The 19133-nt window shown below is 37.8% G+C and overlaps 2 protein-coding genes across 6 annotated transcripts in view; one reads left to right on the top strand and one right to left on the bottom strand.

Annotated features, from left to right (window-relative positions):
• CTNNA3 (catenin alpha 3) overlaps positions 1 to 19133 on the top strand; it is a 1202853-nt gene that overhangs the window by 370137 nt on the left and 813583 nt on the right. The window lies entirely within an intron of this gene.
• LRRTM3 (leucine rich repeat transmembrane neuronal 3) overlaps positions 163 to 19133 on the bottom strand; it is a 152951-nt gene continuing 133980 nt past the window's right edge. The window contains exon 3 of the mRNA XM_084904270.1: positions 163 to 2981. Coding sequence (XP_084760396.1) covers positions 2772 to 2981 — 210 coding nt within the window. The 3' untranslated portion in view covers positions 163 to 2771. The remainder of the gene's footprint in view (positions 2982 to 19133) is intronic.

A 19133-nucleotide genomic window follows, 5' to 3' on the forward strand; every position in this document is an offset into this window, starting at 1 on the left:
TTCAACTCCAACTACAAAAACATTTCAGTTGTTTAAACTGAAGGGAGACATGGGAACGGAGTGGTTAGGAAGGTTATTGAATGTGAAAAAGATAGATTAGAAATAAAGATTTCAGACACAAATATATAAATTGTTAATAGATGATCATGATTCCAGACACAATCTCCTCTAGCAGGTCTTTACTTCCACCACCCCTTCCCCTGGACATGGCAGTATAAAAACAAAGCGGACAAATAACCCAGCTGCTATTGCAGCTTCCTCTTCCTTTTCTTCTTCCTCCTTTTTGTTAAAGATACTTTAATTTCAAATATGAGAAATCTTGAAATTCTCAGTTTAGTTGATTCTTACTGTAGTAAGTCCTCAGATGCACAGAGCTAGGGTTCCAAGGTGACTGCCTCTATTCAAGTTGTTCACTTTAGATGAACTTAAACTGTTGAAAGGAAGTGGTTTGCTTCAAAAAATAAATGGCATATATCTGTGAGGCTCCCTGGAACCTAAAAAAATTTTAAAGTCATTTATCAATTAGAAAATGTCTGGAAATTAAATGATGCTTGAATATTTGCAAGGCCAACTTCTAATGAGGAAAATTACAAATGACATTTTGATGTACATTGTAAATAAAATTTGGCATTTGATTTTAGGCACACAAATAACATATTTATAATTAACTCCATATGAATTTTCTAACTGTGCAAAGCAATTTTTTGAATTTAGAAAATTAAGAATACTCTGCAAGGAAACTAAAAATTAGAAAAACTAAAGATTAAATTTTGACTTAAAATGACAAGAAAATTTTGAATAGCAAATAATTTATGCAAAATATGTTATAAAATATATGATGTTAAATAGTTGATACAAGTGCTATAACATTAAGTTTAATTTAAATTAGTAAGAGAGTTTGATTCTTTCAACATTTTTCTTTCTTTCTGACTTTGTATATTTTTAACAAAAATAGCTGTCTATATTTTTTAAAGTTGGTTCTTCTGGAAGTTGCTCTTAAGTTTGCCATGATAAGACTAGACTTTTGTAGATATGATTTCTTTGGAAGAAATAAAGAAAAAATCAATCTTTGACATTGGGTTTCACAAATTTTCTTCATTGTTTTTGATTATTTGACCCCCTGTGAAATTGACATATTTTCAACCTATTTTTTTATGTCATAATTATAAAATGACAACTTAAAAAAGCACTTCTCCTAGTGCAATAACGGTGGAAACTTATAGTTCTATATTTAAAAAACACACACAAAAGAATGTGAATACCACAGATAAAATAGAAATATTTTCAAATAGTAACCTGTGTGAAGCAAATACCAGAAACAAATTGATTCTTTCAGCATCTAAAAGGTCAGGTATTCACAATTTGATTTGAATTAACTATATCGAACAATTCCATAATCAACATATGATCTGGGGTGGTTTCAAACGACTCTGGGTTCTTTTTCAGATAATCTGGAGGTGAATCTCATTCTGGTGGTCATACAAACATATCGGGATGTGTGTAGCCGACTTGCATGGCCACCATCTCCACCAAGGCTCCCGTCTATGTTGAATGAGCTGTGGATGTTTAGGCTCCTTCCCTAGGAGAGAACTGAGGTGGCACACAAAGATTTTAAAAATTCATATATTTTCTTTGAGATGTTCCCAAAAATATAACCTCACATTTCTAAACGAGAAGTTTTAAAAACCAGCCACCTTTTTGCTGTGACTGATGATTATTTTTAAGGAAACCACTTTGGGTTAAATAGGAGAAAAATTGCTACTGTCCATTTGTCCACCTGGGCCTGAAAATAAGATGCATAACAAGTTTTTGTTCATCACTGACAGCTGCACCTTTTTAATGTAGCCAAGACTGTTGCTATGGCTACGGCCTTTGTTTCCAGTGATGTTTTGTCCGTGCTGCCCCCCTCCACCCTTAACTGTGGGCTCCTCAAAAGAATGAAATAATGAGTCATTCATTCAGAGATATGTTGTTAAAATATCCCTCTTTATCATTACAGTTCACTGCTTAGAAACTAGGCTGTAATTCAAGGCAGCAGTTAAGTCTGTGAAGAAGTGTTAAAAAAAAAAATCTTTGATTTTTTTTCCCCATTTATAAGAAAAACCTGGCTGTGCAATTGAAGAACTTCTTAACAAGTCTCAACAATTAAACCCTTTTTTTTTTTTTTGTTAATGTATTATTTCTGGAACAAGTAGATAAAATTCTACGCAGTCAGCATGATAAAAATCGTGCATGTTTCTCACAGCACAGAATTTTAGTCAAGGTTTTCAGGGCACAAAAGCAGTAACAAAACAGTCCCTACAAAACGGAGTAACTCTGAATAACACGGGAGATAATTTCTGTTAATTTAAAAGTGTAGAAACGGAAATGGGTCAAGTTTGTAAAGTAAGCTGTAATTAACTTATGGTACTGTACATACCAGTTGTTTGTATAATTGAAATTTTACAATATGAAAAATACATTAGCTCTGTACAGTTTTTACAGATAGGTAGGATGAGTTTTGGAGGAAAAAGATTTGTTGTTTGTTTCTTTTTTTTTTTTTTTCAGGGAAATACTCTGTTTAAGTAAAAAAAAAAATACTGCACAACTTAGCTAATTACAAAGTATAGACTTGAAACAATTAATGTCTTCTTTATTTCATGAATCAACCTTGGACTTTTGTTTAACAGGGGGTTTTTGTTTTGTTTTTAGAGTCTACACGGGACATATCTTCCTCATTTTGTCCTTGAGGGTACAGTTCAGTGGCAGGCCTTGGCTGCCATGTAGCTCGGTTAAGCCAGATGCTGTTTGTGATCACTGATGCGGCCGGCTGCTGTGATTGTGCTCAGGTCCAGCTCAGTCTCTAGGTGCGTTTCCATCGTATCGTCCTGTGCAGTCGTTTCAAAGGACTTATGAGAGAGAAGTTCATGATGCACCCCACAGTAGCTTATTGTGGGCTGGTCGTAGGCCAGAAAGGTTGACACATTCATTGATAAAGGAATCTGGGAAGAAAAATAACACGAGAAAAGTCAGTTATAAAAAGATAGACACCTTGGGGCAAGATTTAAAGACGGTGAAAGTGCTCTCCTGACTCATCTCTATGGCTGTGTGGCTCAGGTGTCCCCATGCTACCCCTCTGATGTCCCTGGTTCTTAGCATTGTAAACACAGTGTGATGGTTTTAAAGTCTGGGATGAAGCTGTCTGATTCTTGTCTAGAACCTCCAGACCAGTGGTCGGCAAACCACGGCTTGCAAGCCACATGCGTCTCTTTGGCCCCTTGAGTGTGGCTCTTCCACAAAAATACCATGGCCTAGTTGGTCCGAAGGTTGTGGGTTATTGTTAAGCTGATTAACAAAAAAATACCATGGCCTAGGTGAGTCTATTTTGAAGAAGTGGCATTAGAAGAAGTTTAAGTTAAAAAAATTTGGAGAAATTTCAATGGTTGTACTATTGATATTTGGCTCTGTTGATTAACGAATTTGCTGACCCCTGACAAATAGTAACCTACGTGTTTCTGAAAATGCTAAAATCTTCATTGGAAGAGTCAGAAAAATGCTTTTCTTCACCGGGGTAAAAACTTGGGTTTAATCAAAACTAAGAAAACTATTCCTTGGTTATGTATGGGAAGCCAACCCTCTCCCCCTTTCTCTCTCCCCCGCTCCCCCCATCTCCGTCTCCCAAGTTTCTGGTCCAGTTGGTCAGAGGCAGAACCTGGAATTTGCATTTCTACAAATTCCCATATGATGATGGTGCAGTTAATCCACAAGCACACTTGAAAACCACAGTAGAGGAGAGAATTGTCTATGCAAGTCATCCTGGATCTTCTTACTCACTAGCTTGGTTTTCTTTATCTTTATTGTTGGAAGTATTACAGAGGTCCCCTTTGTTCTCCCTATTATCCCCCTCTGTCCCACACCTCCTCAGGCCTTCACTGCACTATTATTGTACTATTATTGTCTGTGTCAATAACTTCTTAGAGAATTCTTTGAAATAGTAATGTCTGCGGTTTGGTCCATATATCTAAAATTTAGGTTTAGAGAACTCCCAGGAAGAATCTGTGACTCCTATGGAGGTCTAAAAAATCTATGACTCCTATGAAGGTATATATCAGGAAAGGAGTCCCTTGCTGGTTGAAAGTTTAGTGAAAAAATGCAAGATCTAAAGATATGAGGAAAAGGGCAAGAGTGATCAATGTGACAGAAGGAAGCATACATGTTACCGACAAAGGGTAGTCGGAAATGTCAGATGTCAAAGTCTAGAGATTATTCTCACGTTTTTCAGTAAGACAGAAACGTGTCCTAAAAAGTAGACAGATTTGCATTTGAAAGTGATTCTTAGATTACATCTTAATATCAAGAAAATATGATGTTTCAGTAAGTAGAATATAACAGGTAACCATATTTGAATACATTATAGTAGACTTTTCTCTCAGCCTTGATCTCTGTTTACTATCCTAATTCCTAAATCATGATGTCTAATTGCCTTGGATAAAATCTGATGCTGCTCTTGCTTTGTGAGTGGATGAAATATATTTCTGTTTGAGCACTTCAGACTACATTCCTTTCTGACTTCTGCTGAGATTAGAGCCCAAGACTAAGTAAAATATGATATATAGGTTTTATTCTTTCTTTGATCATTTTCTCCATATATAACAACTCTCTTTGCCTCTTCTTATTCCATTCCTACTCCTCTACCCATATTTATTTTTTCTTCAATAAAAATTGGTTTAGCAAATATTTCTGTTTTCTCTTAAAATAGTTGTATTCACTTCTTTTGATATTATTGTTTATTTTTAATATAAACATTTCAGTGTATCAGGTATTCAAGGCTTAGTCCTTGGAGACAGAAATGTAATTCAATTCATCAAATTAAATTTCTGAGTAACTTTATTTTTATGTGGGTTTTTTAATTTGAAGAGTGCGATTATCTGATATGTAAATAAAAGACATTATACACTTTTTAAAAATAATTAAGGTGATTGAAAGATCATAAAGAAAATAGTAGGATGCTTTCAAAGGTGCTCATGTAACATAAGAATCCCTTGTTTTACAGATGAAATAGCTCATGTGACTACAATATGGTAACATGAAAAAGTAATTGTGTAGCATGAAAAGATTTGAGTTATAGGAGAGAATGAAAATGAACTATTATTGGGTACATGAGTTTTACATTAGCTTCTGGGAAATCGATGCTCTGTAATTTGTTATGGGTCACATATATCTAGGATTTTATATATTTGTTCCTATTTGCCATGAAAACTTATGGGTCATATATACTACAACATGCCTGACTTACTTAGAAATAACTCTACTGTGAGTAATTTGTGATTCCTACGGTAAGGATTAGGACAAATAATAAACCATAATATGTTTATTTTATGTGTGTGTGCTCACACACACAATTTGCTGCTCAATTTAATATCTAGAGGCTACTGGCACCCAGAGTGCAAGTCCTAATTTGAACCATATCAGTTAAGCTGTTAGCTCTCGCTATTTATTAAAATGTTCCACATAATTTCTTTAGAGAGTTTCTTATTTTTGGACACGTCTTCTTTTAAAGCACCCAACCCTGTGGTTATACTTTTTCAATGTCAAGTTGTGTTATTCTGTTTCTAAAACTGGAATAGCACTTATAATCAATATGGATATTTAACATGTATTTCCCCCCTGCAATTGAAAGTGATTCTTAAGTTAAATTACATCTTAATATCAAGAAAATATGATGTATCAGTATGTAGAATTTAACAGGTAACCATATCTGAATACATTTTGGTAGATTTTCCCCAGGTTGACTTAAATGATTTTGAAAATCTAAGTTAGCATTGGATATATTCATATGTGAATTTATAGGAAATCCCATACATATACACAGAATATGTAAATAAACACACATATGTGTACAATCTCGTAGCCAATTATGATCTCAAAATCATTTAAATCAGGTATGGAAAATGCAAATTTGGAGGACACATTAGTTCTAGTCAAGTATCATGTATTTGTTACTCATATAAGACATGCATGTGGATATACTATGCCATGTATATTATGTATATACTGTATACTGCCTGGGTAGTGTGGAGAGGCTAGCCATTGGCATTAAAACTTGAGGCTCAGATACAATCCATGTAAACCCCTTCTCATCACCGTGTCAGTAAAGAAAGCAGTCCCTTCTCCTCCTTCCCGTAACCATCAAGTGACTTTGTGCTCTTTGTGTTCTCTCCCCCTTTCCAGGCTGACAGCGGCCTACTCTGTTCATTCTCTCTGTCTCTTTCTCCATTCGTTCCTGATTCACTTTAACACGCTGAATCAGGAGTGTTTTGCAGCCACGCTCTCCCTTATGCATAGGATGTAACAGGGCAGTCTCAGTTTATGCTTACTGTTCCATTTTGGACCATAAGTCACTTAGTTAAATTACGTGAGGATGACCCAAATATGTTATTTCATAAAATGGAAGTGGGCAGCAGCCCTAGGTGCTTGACTAAGCTAGGAATTATGGTTCCGGGAAGGGCAGTAGGAGATTCAAATCTAGTAAGACTCTGCTTCTCAGGCCTGTGGTTAGTAGGCTCTTTTTCAGTGTCTGTAGAATCTCCTTGTCATAGCTTTCAGAGAGAGAACAGTTTCTTCTGGTGCATGTTATCATCATGAAGTATTTATAATTACTTATGGTTCCCCTCACTCCTTTAGGTCATTGTTTTCCAGGTGAGGTAATTTTTCATAGCTTGTAGAGATCCAGGGAATATGAAAACTTACTCCCCAGGAAGCAATATCATCTAGAGTCTGAGCTAAGAAATCACTACATGCTATTCTAATAATGAGCGGCAGTAGCTGACCCATTAGTTAGGAAACTCCCCTTAGGAAAAATTTTGACTCCGCTAAACTGCTTGCTGTGTTGACATCAATGGTACTTGCCTAAGCAGTAATTTTCTAGTGTCTGTCTCAACACTGACGATATGTACCTTTTACATATAAAAAAAATACTGAGTCAGAGAATAAAATAACTCAATATTAATGGTCTTCCGCCTATTCATATGTCATTTTGAGCTTGTGATTTTAAAGCAAAAGAAAATGTTTTTTAAGTTTCCAATTTGGGGAGAACAGAATGGAGTTTCCTCAAAAAACTGAGAATGGAACTCCCATTTGACCCAGTAATCCCACTCCTAGGAATATATCCTAAGAAACCAGAAACATCAATCAGAAAGGAAATATGCACCCCTATGTTCACAGCAGGACAATTTACAATAGCTAGGATTTGGAAACAGCCTAGGTGCCTGTCAGCAGATGATTGGATCAAAAAACCATGGTACATCTACATAATGGAATACTATGCTGCCACAAAAAAAATGAATTCTTATCATTTGCAGCGACCTGGATGGAATTGGAGAACATCATGCTGAGTGAAATAAGCCAATCAATGAAAGAGAAATACCACATGACCTCACTCATTTATGGATAATAAGGAACATTATAAACTGATGAACAAAAGGATAGATACAAAGACAGTAAAAGAAACAGACTGTCTAATGACAGCAGGGAGGGTAGGGAGATATGGGGAAGATAAGAGTTCAACTGAAGGACTTGTATACATGCATATAAGCATAACCAATGGACACAAAACTCTGGGGAGGGAGGACATGTATCAGAGTGGGGGGTGGGGTGAGGATTGGTAAGGTATGTACACATATAATACCTTAATAAAAAAAATGAGAAAAAAGTTTCCAATTTGTGATTAAGTAAAAATTCTCATTTAAAACTGTACTGCATAAATATCTATGTATATTTGTATAATATATGTGTGTAGATATGAATATGCATATGTGTTGCTCCTATTCTAATTACTTGATTACAAGCAATTTCTTCTTTTTTTTTAATATATTTTATTGATTTTTACACAGAGAGGAAATGAGAGGGATAGAGAGTTAGAAACGTCGTCGATGAAAGAGATACATCGACCAGCTGCCTCTTGCACACCCCCCACTGAGGATGTGCTCGCAACCAAGGTACGTGCCCTTGACCGGAATCGAACCCGGGACCTTTCAGTCCGCAGGCCAACGCTCTATCCATTGAGCCAAACCGGTTTCGGCAGCAATTTCTTTTTTTATTGAATTTATTGGGGTGACATTGGTTCACAAAACCACACAGGTTTCAAGTGTACAACTCAACAAACCATCATCTGCGCACTGCATCATGTGCCCGTTACTCAAAGCAATGATAAAAAATTATTAAAAAATAATTAATTACTTAATTATTTTTTTTTTATTTATTTATTTATTTATTTATTTATTTATTTTTAAAAATATATTTTATTGATTTTGTACAGAGAGGAAGGGAGAGAGTTAGAAACATCAATGAGAGAGAGTCATCGATCAGCTGCGTCTTGCACACCCTCTACTGGGGATATGCCCACAACCAAGGTACATGCCCTTGACTGGAATTGAACCCGGGACCTTTCAGTCCCCAAGCCGACGCTCTATCCATTGAGCCAAACCGGTTTTGGCGGGGGAAAAAATTTAATTTTTTAGAGAGAGCAAGGGGGAGGGAAGGAAAGGAAAGAGATAAAACATCACTTTGTTGTTCCACTGGCTGATTCTTGTATGTGCCCTTACTGAGGATCAAACCACAACCCTATTGTATCAGGATGATGTTCTAACTGACTGAACTACCCAGGTAGGGTTAAAACAAAGTCTCTTTCCACCCCATTTATCACCTCTTTGCCCACTTCCACCTGCTCCCAATCTCCTTCCTCTCACTATCACCACAGGGTTGTCTATTTCTCTCTCTATGTATCCCTTCACCTTCTTCCACCTGGACCCGCAACACCCCTCCCCTCTGACAGCTGTCATTCTGTTCCACGGATCATGCCTCTGTTTCTATTTTATTCATGGGTTTATTTGGTTCATATATTCCACATAGAAGTGAGATCATATGGCATTTGTCTTTCTCTGACTGCCTTATTTCACTCAGCATAATACTCTCCAGTTCCATCCAAGCTGTAGCAAAAGGAAAGATTTAGTTTTTTAAAAAAATGTATTTTATAGCTTCATAATATTCCACTGTGTAAAAGTACCACAGCTTTTCTATCCACTCATCTACTGATGGGCACCTGGGCTCTTTCCCGATCTTGGCTATTGGGTTACAAGCCACTTGGACATCTCTTCTGTGGGATAGCAAGGATTATCTTAAGCACAATGCTCTGAGAAAGAGAAAATGATGGTCCACTTTTGAGGGGGAATGATAAAAAGGCTGTCATTTTTCCTCTCTAAGAATTGCAAAACAGGCATGCTTGCTTGTTAAGTGTTCTTTCTGAATAGGGTTTTTAGTAACTATAAATATTAATACTGATTATTCTTGAGCAGAATGCTCAGGCTGTTCCCATATATCACAGGGGAAATCCTCCATTTTTATAGGCCAAATGTTATCTAGCATGTATCCTGCCTCTCTAGGTTGTGTAAGGATGATGCTGTAGGGTTTTGTAGCTGTTGTTTTCAATGATCTGCATATAGCGAGAGAAATGGGCCCAGCCTGTGTTGCGCAGTGGCTGAGCATTGACCAATGGGCACAGGTGTCTTCAAACTACAGCCCGCGGGCCACATGCGGCCCGCAGAGGAGTCTGATCCGGCCCGCCAGGTTTTTTGGGCAGTGAGCGCAGCCGAGGTGTTACAGTAGGAATTAGTAGTTCATATAGTCCGGCCCTCCAGCTCTCTGAGGGACCGTGATCTGGCCCCCACTTTAAAAAGTTTGAGGACCCCTGGGCTAGGAGGTAATGGTTTGATTCCCTGTCAATTGCGGGCTGGATCTCCAGTGCTGCGGGGCGTGCTGGAGACAACAGATCAATGATTCCCTCAGAATTGATGCTTCTCTCACTCTATCCCTCTCTCTTCCCATCTGAAACCAATCTATAATAATAAAAGCATAATATGCTAATTCGACATCCTTCCAGATAACGTTCTGGACAAAGCGAGGGCTATGAGGGAAACCTGGTCCCAGGTGCCTTCTGGTGGCCTGAGGGAGGCGGGTGCTGGCAGCCGGGGGAAGGAAGGCCTACTCTTGCACAAATTTCATGCACTGGGCCTCTGGTAAAAATATATTTTAAAACAAAAGAGAGTGAAAAACCTCAATCACTGTAGTTTGTTTTATATTAAATGATACTTATTTTTTTCTGTATGCTCTCTCTTCCTTGAATTTTCAAGGCACTGCCTCAATACTTTATAAATGTATATTTTGAAGTTTGTCTCCTGTAGTCTTATTTTTGCATATATTTTATCTGATGTTAGATGATGGTCTTCTTGACAGCACAAATCTATGACTAATCACATTTCTCTATGTCTTATATTGATTCCCATTGTCCTTAAATGTCGTAAAGCACTACATATGTGTTTTTTGGATAAATGATTACATGAGTAAATGAATAATAAAGAAAAGATACTTAATATAGTCTGGGTAGAAATTAAAAACCTTCATCTCAGAAGGTTTTTACTGGGCTTCAGGGGATATATGACTGAGATAATGATTTCAAGACCAGGCCATTACAGTCCTAGGCTAGAGGTACAGGGCTAGAAGGAATTTTCAAAACTCCATACTAATGATCAGGCACATAATGCTGCACTATAACATTTGGGATCCTTTATTTTATTTCAATTACTTAAAATATTTAATTTAAATGTTTTAAACACTAGTATATCTTATTACATAAAGTATGAGGTATACATTTAAAATATATAACAGTTTAAATAATATTAAAAATAAAATAATTATTCTTAATTTGGTGATCTTTCTCCTCTGCATTTCAGAATGCTCTGTCTGTGCTTTGTCCTTTAATACCTTCCACACCTGCATTTTTCAACTCTTTAGTGCTCCCTCGGAGCCTGGCCCATGATCTCCAAGAGTCTGTGCACCTGCCAAATGAGCTCTCCCCGTAATGGACTCTGCCCTGATTCCTTCTGTGTTAACCTCCGTTTTATTCTTGTGGCGCCAGTGAAAAGTGATGTTTCTCTCTCACTGAAGCAAGGCAAAAGGCCCCAAACTGTTTTAATTTACATGCAAATCTCTCTGCACAGCCCGCTGCCCGCTAACTCCGCACTGCTGCCAGGTAAAATGAGGGGACCCAAACTGAGCCTCTGGCTCAAAGGCCCCACTAATCTTGATGCCATGTTTTCAAATCCGTTTCTTCATACCGCTGTTCAGTGAGGCGCAGTGGCTAGGCAGTGTGAAAACAGCTCACTTTTCTTTCTCTTTTTCCTGAAAATTGTAGTTATAATATTCCACTCAGGGATCTTTTAATCATGATGATACAACTATCTATATATTTCTTTAAATATATATTTTTATTGATTTCAGAGAGGGAGGGCGGGAAGGAGAGAGAGAGAGAGAGACAGAGAGAGAGAAAGAGAGAGAGATAGACAGAGAGAGAGAGAAACATCAGTGATGAGAGAGAATCATTGATTGTCTGCCTCCTGCATGCCCTACACTGAGGATCCAGCCTGCAACCCCTCGCACGTGCCCCTATAGGGAATGGAACTGTGACCTCCTGGATTATAGGTCTACACTCAGCCACTGAGCCACGCAGGCTGGGCCAACAGTTTATATTTTTCACCTAGGTTCCTATAAATCTGTGAGAATGAAAATCACCAACTATATTAAACACTACAAGATAAACAACAGATAGCAGTGTTTGGGACTGTCACAGGAGGAACAGAGCAAGATCTCTGTATCTGTGACTAACAGGCTCATACAGAGGCCCTAAGTGGGACTTCCCTGAACACTGGCATTTACATTTATTTTTCTGTCATGATTTCCAAAATCCTACTAGCATTCCAAGTGTCTTTTTCATCTCCCCAGCCTATTCTAGTTTTGGCATTCTTCATAATACAGGCTATACATTTGAAATGCCGATCCTGAGAGCTTGTCCTGCGTTGGCAGGACTGATATCCCATCTTCCTTACGGCTTCTCCCTCCTGTCCAGCATCCAGAGGCCAGTGCCTCAGAATTGTTGAATCCAAGTTCGTGTCTTCCAGTCAAACAGGCTTGCAAATGATGGGATTATTTACAGATTAGCATTTAGTTTATCTCCAACTTTATTAAATTAATTCAGATTTTGGTTGAAATTGTGTCCAAACTCAATGAGGTAATGTTCTGTGCTCATCTGCTAACTTACACATACATCCTGTACTTGGAAATTTAGTTCAAATAACACTTCCTTTGTGAAAACCCACAGTTGGATTTGATTTTGCAGAGATGAGTTTCTTCTATGAAATTCTTCAGAATTTATACACACATACACACGTATCAATATGTACTGTTCCATCCATCCATCCTTCCATCCATCCATCCATCCATCCATCCATCCATCCCTACATCCATCTCCCCACCCATCTTCATATCCATCTGTCCATTATTACATACTCTTGGGATCCTATATGAACAAAACCAATTCCCTGGCCTCACAAACAAGCAGTTGTAAAATGCTATTTTTCCTAAGTGTGTGAAGATGTGTTTTAGGATATGGTGGAAGTGAAGGAAAAGATACTCTATCCTTGGTGTAGGATTTTGTATAGATAACACCATGTCTATGCTGGCCAGTTCTTATTAATGTATTGTCATGATTTCATTTGTATTCACATTATCTGTCTATCTAGATCACATGTGTCAAACACAAGGCCCGCAGGCCAAATCCAGCCCGCCAGGCCTTGCAATGTGGCCCGCACCGCGCTGTCATCACTGCACTCCGCTGTCAGTTTATGACATTGTCAGTTTATGACTGTTCAGTAAACCATTCGGCCCGCGATTTAGGCTGGATTTTAGATTTTGGCCCCTTCTCTGATTGAGTTCGACACCCCTAATCTAGATTGTACATTTGATAGAGAATAAAGACTTCTCATGGGTTGTACAGACTTGAGTATTAGTAAAATTTTGAAAATTCTTGTTAATGGAAAGACAGGCAAGGATTAGAACTACTTCTCATAGATAGTTTATATGCTTACGTTTTTAATGAGATATTATAAGGGAGGAACTAATACAGAGAGTTAATCTAATTCATTTCAGATTTTTATATGCCCTAATATTATGAATTTTTAAGAAGTTAAGTCCTGATAAAGTGGCTTTTATCACAATGCAGTAAAACAATTCTTGTTGACATTTAAATTAAGATCGCCTTCTGAATTGCATTAGCACATAGAGATCATTTGAGGGGTGCCTGTCATTGGACAGATTGGAAGTAACATTGGGGGTGGAGATTATTGCTTATAGTGTTTTATCTTCTCAGAGTTTTCTCCTTAATATGATAATCCCTCTTTTTCCCCCACAGTTACACCGAGCATTTAAAAATTATCATTTTCTGAGGTTTATTTTCTGTTACCTTCCTTCATAGAATGGCATGTATTTCGTTTCTTAGTAATAATGAAGAAGCTAACTGGTTTTATCTTTGTTTAGTGTTATGTGATCAACCACATATGCAGATAATCTTTTTTTCAACTACGGCTTTGATCAAACTAAATAAATATTTATTATATAAAGAAAAAGACGTGAGCTGTTATTTCTTAGTAGTTTATATTTTCATTAACAATATAGATTTTATTTCAACTCAAGGTTCAAAGTATCAAATGCAGTTAAAAAAAAAACAAAAACAAACCCCAAAATGTTTTAGGCCATATTTGGGGGTAAAAATCAAGCCTGAGTTTCATTAACAGTATTCAGTGTTATCAGGACTTCCATTGTTTTAGCTCCTTTTAACATGACTGGACAATTGTTGATATACAAGGTAGAAATATAAAATAATACAAGGAAAGTTTAGTAAGAGGTTTTTAAAAATATATATACATTTATTGAATTCAGAGAGGAAGGGAGAAGGAAAGGAAGATAGAAACATCAATGACAAGAGACAATCATTGATTGGCTGCCTCCTGCATGCTGCCTACTGGGGATCGAGCCTGCAACCCAGGCATGTGCCCTCAGCTGGAATCAAACTTGGGACCCTTCATTCCAAAGGCCAATGCTCTATCCACTGAGTCAAACCAGCTAGGGCTAATAATTGGTTTCATTATTTTTTCCATAGGTTCTATAATTTGTTCTGCTAATCAAAACCTGAATGACATAAGATGAGTGATAAGAAAAAGAGTGACCTTTAATTTATAGATATATTCTACATAGGTTTTGTATAGGACATAGGCTTCTGAGAAATTTTTAGTTTTATACCATTATAGATAGTATTATCAATTCTCTATTTTTTTTGTTATTTTAGTATCTCTTATGAAAGCATCAGAATTTGAATGGAAGAACTGATCATGAATCTTGTAAAAATAAGTGATTGAGGAAATGTATGAATTAAGGCATCTAATTTAGTATAAAGATTCAAAATTATTTTTTATTTTTTCATGATTACTAATGAAGTTCTCACTTGTATGATCCTTAGAGTAGAATTATAAATTAATTTTTATATTAATAAGTTTATTAATATGTGATTCACTCTCCTCAGATTTGGTTTTAAAAATCTATTAATGGGTTTCTGATATTATATGAGATAACATAAGCATATTCAATATTATATATAATTTATACTATATGTGATATGTAAGTATATGTACATATTTTATGTATACAACTATCTCCAAGTTTTGTGTGTTTATATACACATATTACCAAACACACACACACACACACACACACAGTAATGGTTAGATCAATTTTTCGCAGTAGGAGCATTTGGTATTTTCTTCCTGTTATCCTTTCTCACTAGAGACTATTTGTGGAATTCTCACTCAAGGCACAGAATCCTGCCAAATGTTTGAGGATAATTCAAGGAGCAATGGATATAAGGACAGATTGCCTACTATCTCTGAGCTTGTATAATCATTCAGAACATGTGAATTAAAAAGTTAAAAAATCATAGGGAAAATTGCGATTAGTTATGAGTATGGATATAAAGAGAGGATGCTTGCAGTGTGTGGTATTTTGTGCTTGTTTCTAGGAAAACACTGGAGCCCTTGATTTTACCTTCTCCCCGGGAAATGTTGTCAAAACAAGGCAACTTTTCTCTGAGTCGGCATTAGCCTTGGAAAAAAGATTGTATTCCCAACTGAATTTACCATGTCTCTCTCTCATCCTAATAGAAAACTGGTTAGATTTTCTTGCCTTTTATCTTTCTTCTCTCCATATGCTTTTTTAAAATCTCCTTTAATTGCTTACATTTTAATAAAATATTTGTAGCTTTTATAAGTAAATCAAACTCTTAAAAGTATGAAATAGGAACCATTCCAAATGCCTGTGGGGAGAACTAATGTGTTTCGAATGACAATTATTTTTAATGATTTCATAATTTTTTATTAAGGGACATGGAATTGAGAGACATATAAGTGACAGGGTAGGGGGGATATTACCTATTTATTAAAAAATGTACTAGGTTTTTATTCTTGCACTGTAATCACTATCTAGTATCTGAATAATGCAGGTTTTCTTCCCTTCTTTTGAAGGGAAATTTAAAAACATAAATTAAGAACAGAAAAATTCTAGAAAATAAGAGCATTTTACATATAACTCAACTGTAATTAAAATTCCAAGAATATTGTAAAAACGAGTGTTTAGGTAGACAATAAAATAGGACCATTCTGTTTTGGGGGTGAGGATGATAGGAAAAAAAATAAGACTCTACATTTTAGCATTGAGACAATATTTCCTAGATGTAGCCCAATGAAAGACCATTGAACAATGTATTAGGCCTATTTGCCCACTGTTGTATTAATTCCTCGTTTGTCACGGTGTGTTTGGTGAAAAGACCTCTGTGTGGCTTATTTTTATGTCATGGTGCTGGGGGAACATTTTAGACCTTTGCTTTTTACCTGAGAGCATTAACAACGTTTTAAAGAAAGGAAGAATCTTCCTCTAATAAATTGTATCGCTCCTGAGGGTATTTAAAGGGATTCAAAGTTCAAGATGTTTAATAACACAGGAGACTTTCCACCAGGATGCTTAGTGCTCCCCTGAGCCCATCTGACCCTCCTGACCCGGAGGCGCACACCTGCTTTCCTGTCAGCACACAAAGGTGGCTTCTGTCGGAATGCATGACGGCAGCAGAAATGCCTGCCTGGTTCAGCATCCCTGGGACACTCGTGCTCATGCGCTCTTCATGAATGTGGGAGGTGGAAGGCCCCTAGTCACCCAAACCTGGTTAATCTCTTGACTCATAATGATGTGGCCCATCCCCAAGGCAACCCTGGTTTGAGGATGCTTCTGCCAGATCCAGGAATGATAGCTGACCTTTAAGATTGCTTTCAGCACCCAAATTCTGAAATGCTCTCCTCTGTGCTGATGCAGAATAGATATTTTACTTTCTCTGAAAAACAGAACACATGTGTATTTTGGGGAGGAAAGTCCCTTCCTGGAAATATTCCCACCTCATTCCTTCAGGGATTTCTTTTCCTGTGGGCCGGCTGTTATTCAGAGACCGCATCCCTCAGAGGCCTGTGAAATAACTGAGAATATGGGAGGGGAAAAAAGTGATTCTCACCTTCAGGGAATGCGTTTCTAAAGACTGGGGTCTTGTGTGGCCCTTTTCAAAATCTGCTCGGGGGTTTAGGGTTTTCATGGTATGCCACGAGTGATATTGATGAAGCATTCCCTGCCTTGCCCATTAGCGTTCCCTTCTGCTCAGTGCTGGAGTGAAATCACGCTTTGTGCCATGGAAATCACCGAGGCAATAAATCCAGCACTTATGACTTCAATGCATTATTGAGAAGAGAGCACAGATGGACTATGAGGGAGCAAGCAGTTGTTCAAACCAACTAATATCTTTGATAATTAATAAGTGTACCAGGGGAAATGAACAGCAAACGAAGGAATAACTGATCTGATTTTTAACTAAAACGTGGCATGGAATTCTTTTATTTGTAATTTTTTAGCTCTCTCCATTGCTTTGGAAGAACACCTTCTGGTTCTTGAGACTGCTGACTTCAACCTCCATGACACTGTAACGGAAAAAGAATTGACATACTCCATGTCATCTGCAATCACTCTGGGTGCAGTTTAAGCTTCTAGCCAGGGCAGTATAAGTATCGCTATTTATTGAACACCAGCGAGGTTTCAGGAACAGTGTTAGATACTGGTAATCTATAATAATAAAAATATAATATGCTAATTAGACCGATGTCTTTCCGAATGACTTTCCAGAGAAAGCTAGCTGGGGGGTGTGAGGGAAGCCCGGGTCCAGGTGCCTGCCTGTGGCTGGAGGGAAGCCCACCTCCCGGGTGCCAGAGGGATGCTGGTGCTGGCAGCTGGGGGGGAAGGAAGGCCTCCTCTTGCATGAATTTTGTGCATTGAGCCTCTAGTTGAAAAATAGTTGGAGCATGGTTCCTGTTTTCAAGAACCTCCCAGTCTCTAAGAGGGCTCCATGCAGGTAAACATGAACAGTGAGTAAGCTCAGTTAACCATTAACGTGATGGTTTATGCACCTGCCTCTGGAAGGCATGATCAGCTGTGCTGGGGTTGGATGAGGGGAGGCCTCAGAGGGAAGCTGAGCTTTGAAGGAAGAAAAGGAACTCACTAGGAGGAAGGCAGCAAGGCCATTCCCGCCACAGGCACAGGGGCACGAGGCAGCACGCCTGGTCCTGAGGGACTGGTACTCAGAAGGTCAGCAGTAAGGGCTGGATATGGCGGAGCAGTTACATGGCTACATGCGTGTTATAAGGATGCAGCAAAAACGGTAGGTGGGAGATGCTGAAGGCCCAGGTCATGTGCCAGGTACTAACAATGGGGATGGAAAGAGAGGGCCAGTCTCCATCCCATATTAGGTGGGTGACCTTGAGCAATTAATTAACCTCTGAGCCACAGTATTGGTTTTTGTTCAATGACTATAATAATCCCCACCTTCCAGTTTTGCTGTTGGCGCTGAAGATAATATATGTGTGTTTCCTGGAATAGTGAGTTCTCAGTAACCAACAGAGATGATTATAATATGGCTCCTGATTGATTGAAACACTCCATCATGTCCTTTTTCTTTTTCTGCCTAGTTCACGGCTTGCCACTCTCATCGCCCCGTTCAATATATAGCTGAAATGAGCTCAGGGAATTAAGTATTTTTTAAATGCTGCTGCCAACAGTCATTTTCCCAATAATGATTACTTGTTGCCACATTAATCTATACTTGAGATAAAATCAAACTGAAGTGCTCAAAAATGTATAAGCTCCATCAGAACTAAAGGAAGGAGGGAAACATTTGGACATTGTTAGAATGGCTGACTCCTTGGGTAAAGGGTCATAGTTCAAATGTCACATGTCCAACTAAATAAAAAAGGACAGAGTTCTTAATGCAGTATAAGATACCGATTTACTGCTCAGCTTTAGTATGACAGTCACCTCTTCTATGTCCATCTAAAAAAAATGAGGAAAATGATGACTGGTGAATAAATACCAGTAAGCAGGCTTCACCATAAGAATGATAGATAATAAAACAACAACTTTTCTCTCTGAAGAGAAAAATAAAACGTGTCAGCAGATCTGTTCTAATATTGAGACTGAACAATAAAACACTCTGAGCAGGAATTATATATGTAGTCTAGTTTTTTCATTAATGTCAGTTTCTCCAGGTGTATTACTGACTGCCACGATTGCGTTCCCTACCTCGGTAGTTTTGTGTTAAATGATAAACAGCACGTCTCTTTGAAAGGTAGAAATTAACCTGCTGATGCTTCTCTTTCCACCCCCGTATACATGCTGTAAGTGGAAAAATACAATTTCAAAACCAAATCCAGCAGAAAAAAATGTCTCTCACCCACAAAACACCACTAGTTTATATAACCTGGGTGATTTTTTTATTCTTGAGAGAAGGGCACCCTTTATAAAGAAATGCAAGCATGTGGGGTTGTCACTCACCCTGGTTTCCTCTGTTACCTCTTCCCTGCCTCTCTCTCTTGGGAAACCTACTAGGACCCAACTTAAATACCTACTGTATGAAGGCTTCCAAAATAAACAACAAACAAGCGGACAGACAAAACCTTCTAGAACCATCCTTCCTTGAACTGTGGTAGCTTTTTAAATTTTATTTTACTCCTCCCCTGGTACTGCCTACGCTGGTGTGTCTTAATAACTACCTTATGATTAGTGATGCCTGACCTTCCCAATGATAGCGCAGACTCTTGAGAGCAATTGCTTTGCTTTCTTCCCTGGTACCG

The sequence above is a fragment of the Pipistrellus hanaki genome (genome assembly GCF_964339955.1).
Source record: "Pipistrellus hanaki genome assembly, chromosome: 14".
In the NCBI taxonomy this organism is placed as follows: Eukaryota; Metazoa; Chordata; class Mammalia; order Chiroptera; family Vespertilionidae; genus Pipistrellus; species Pipistrellus hanaki.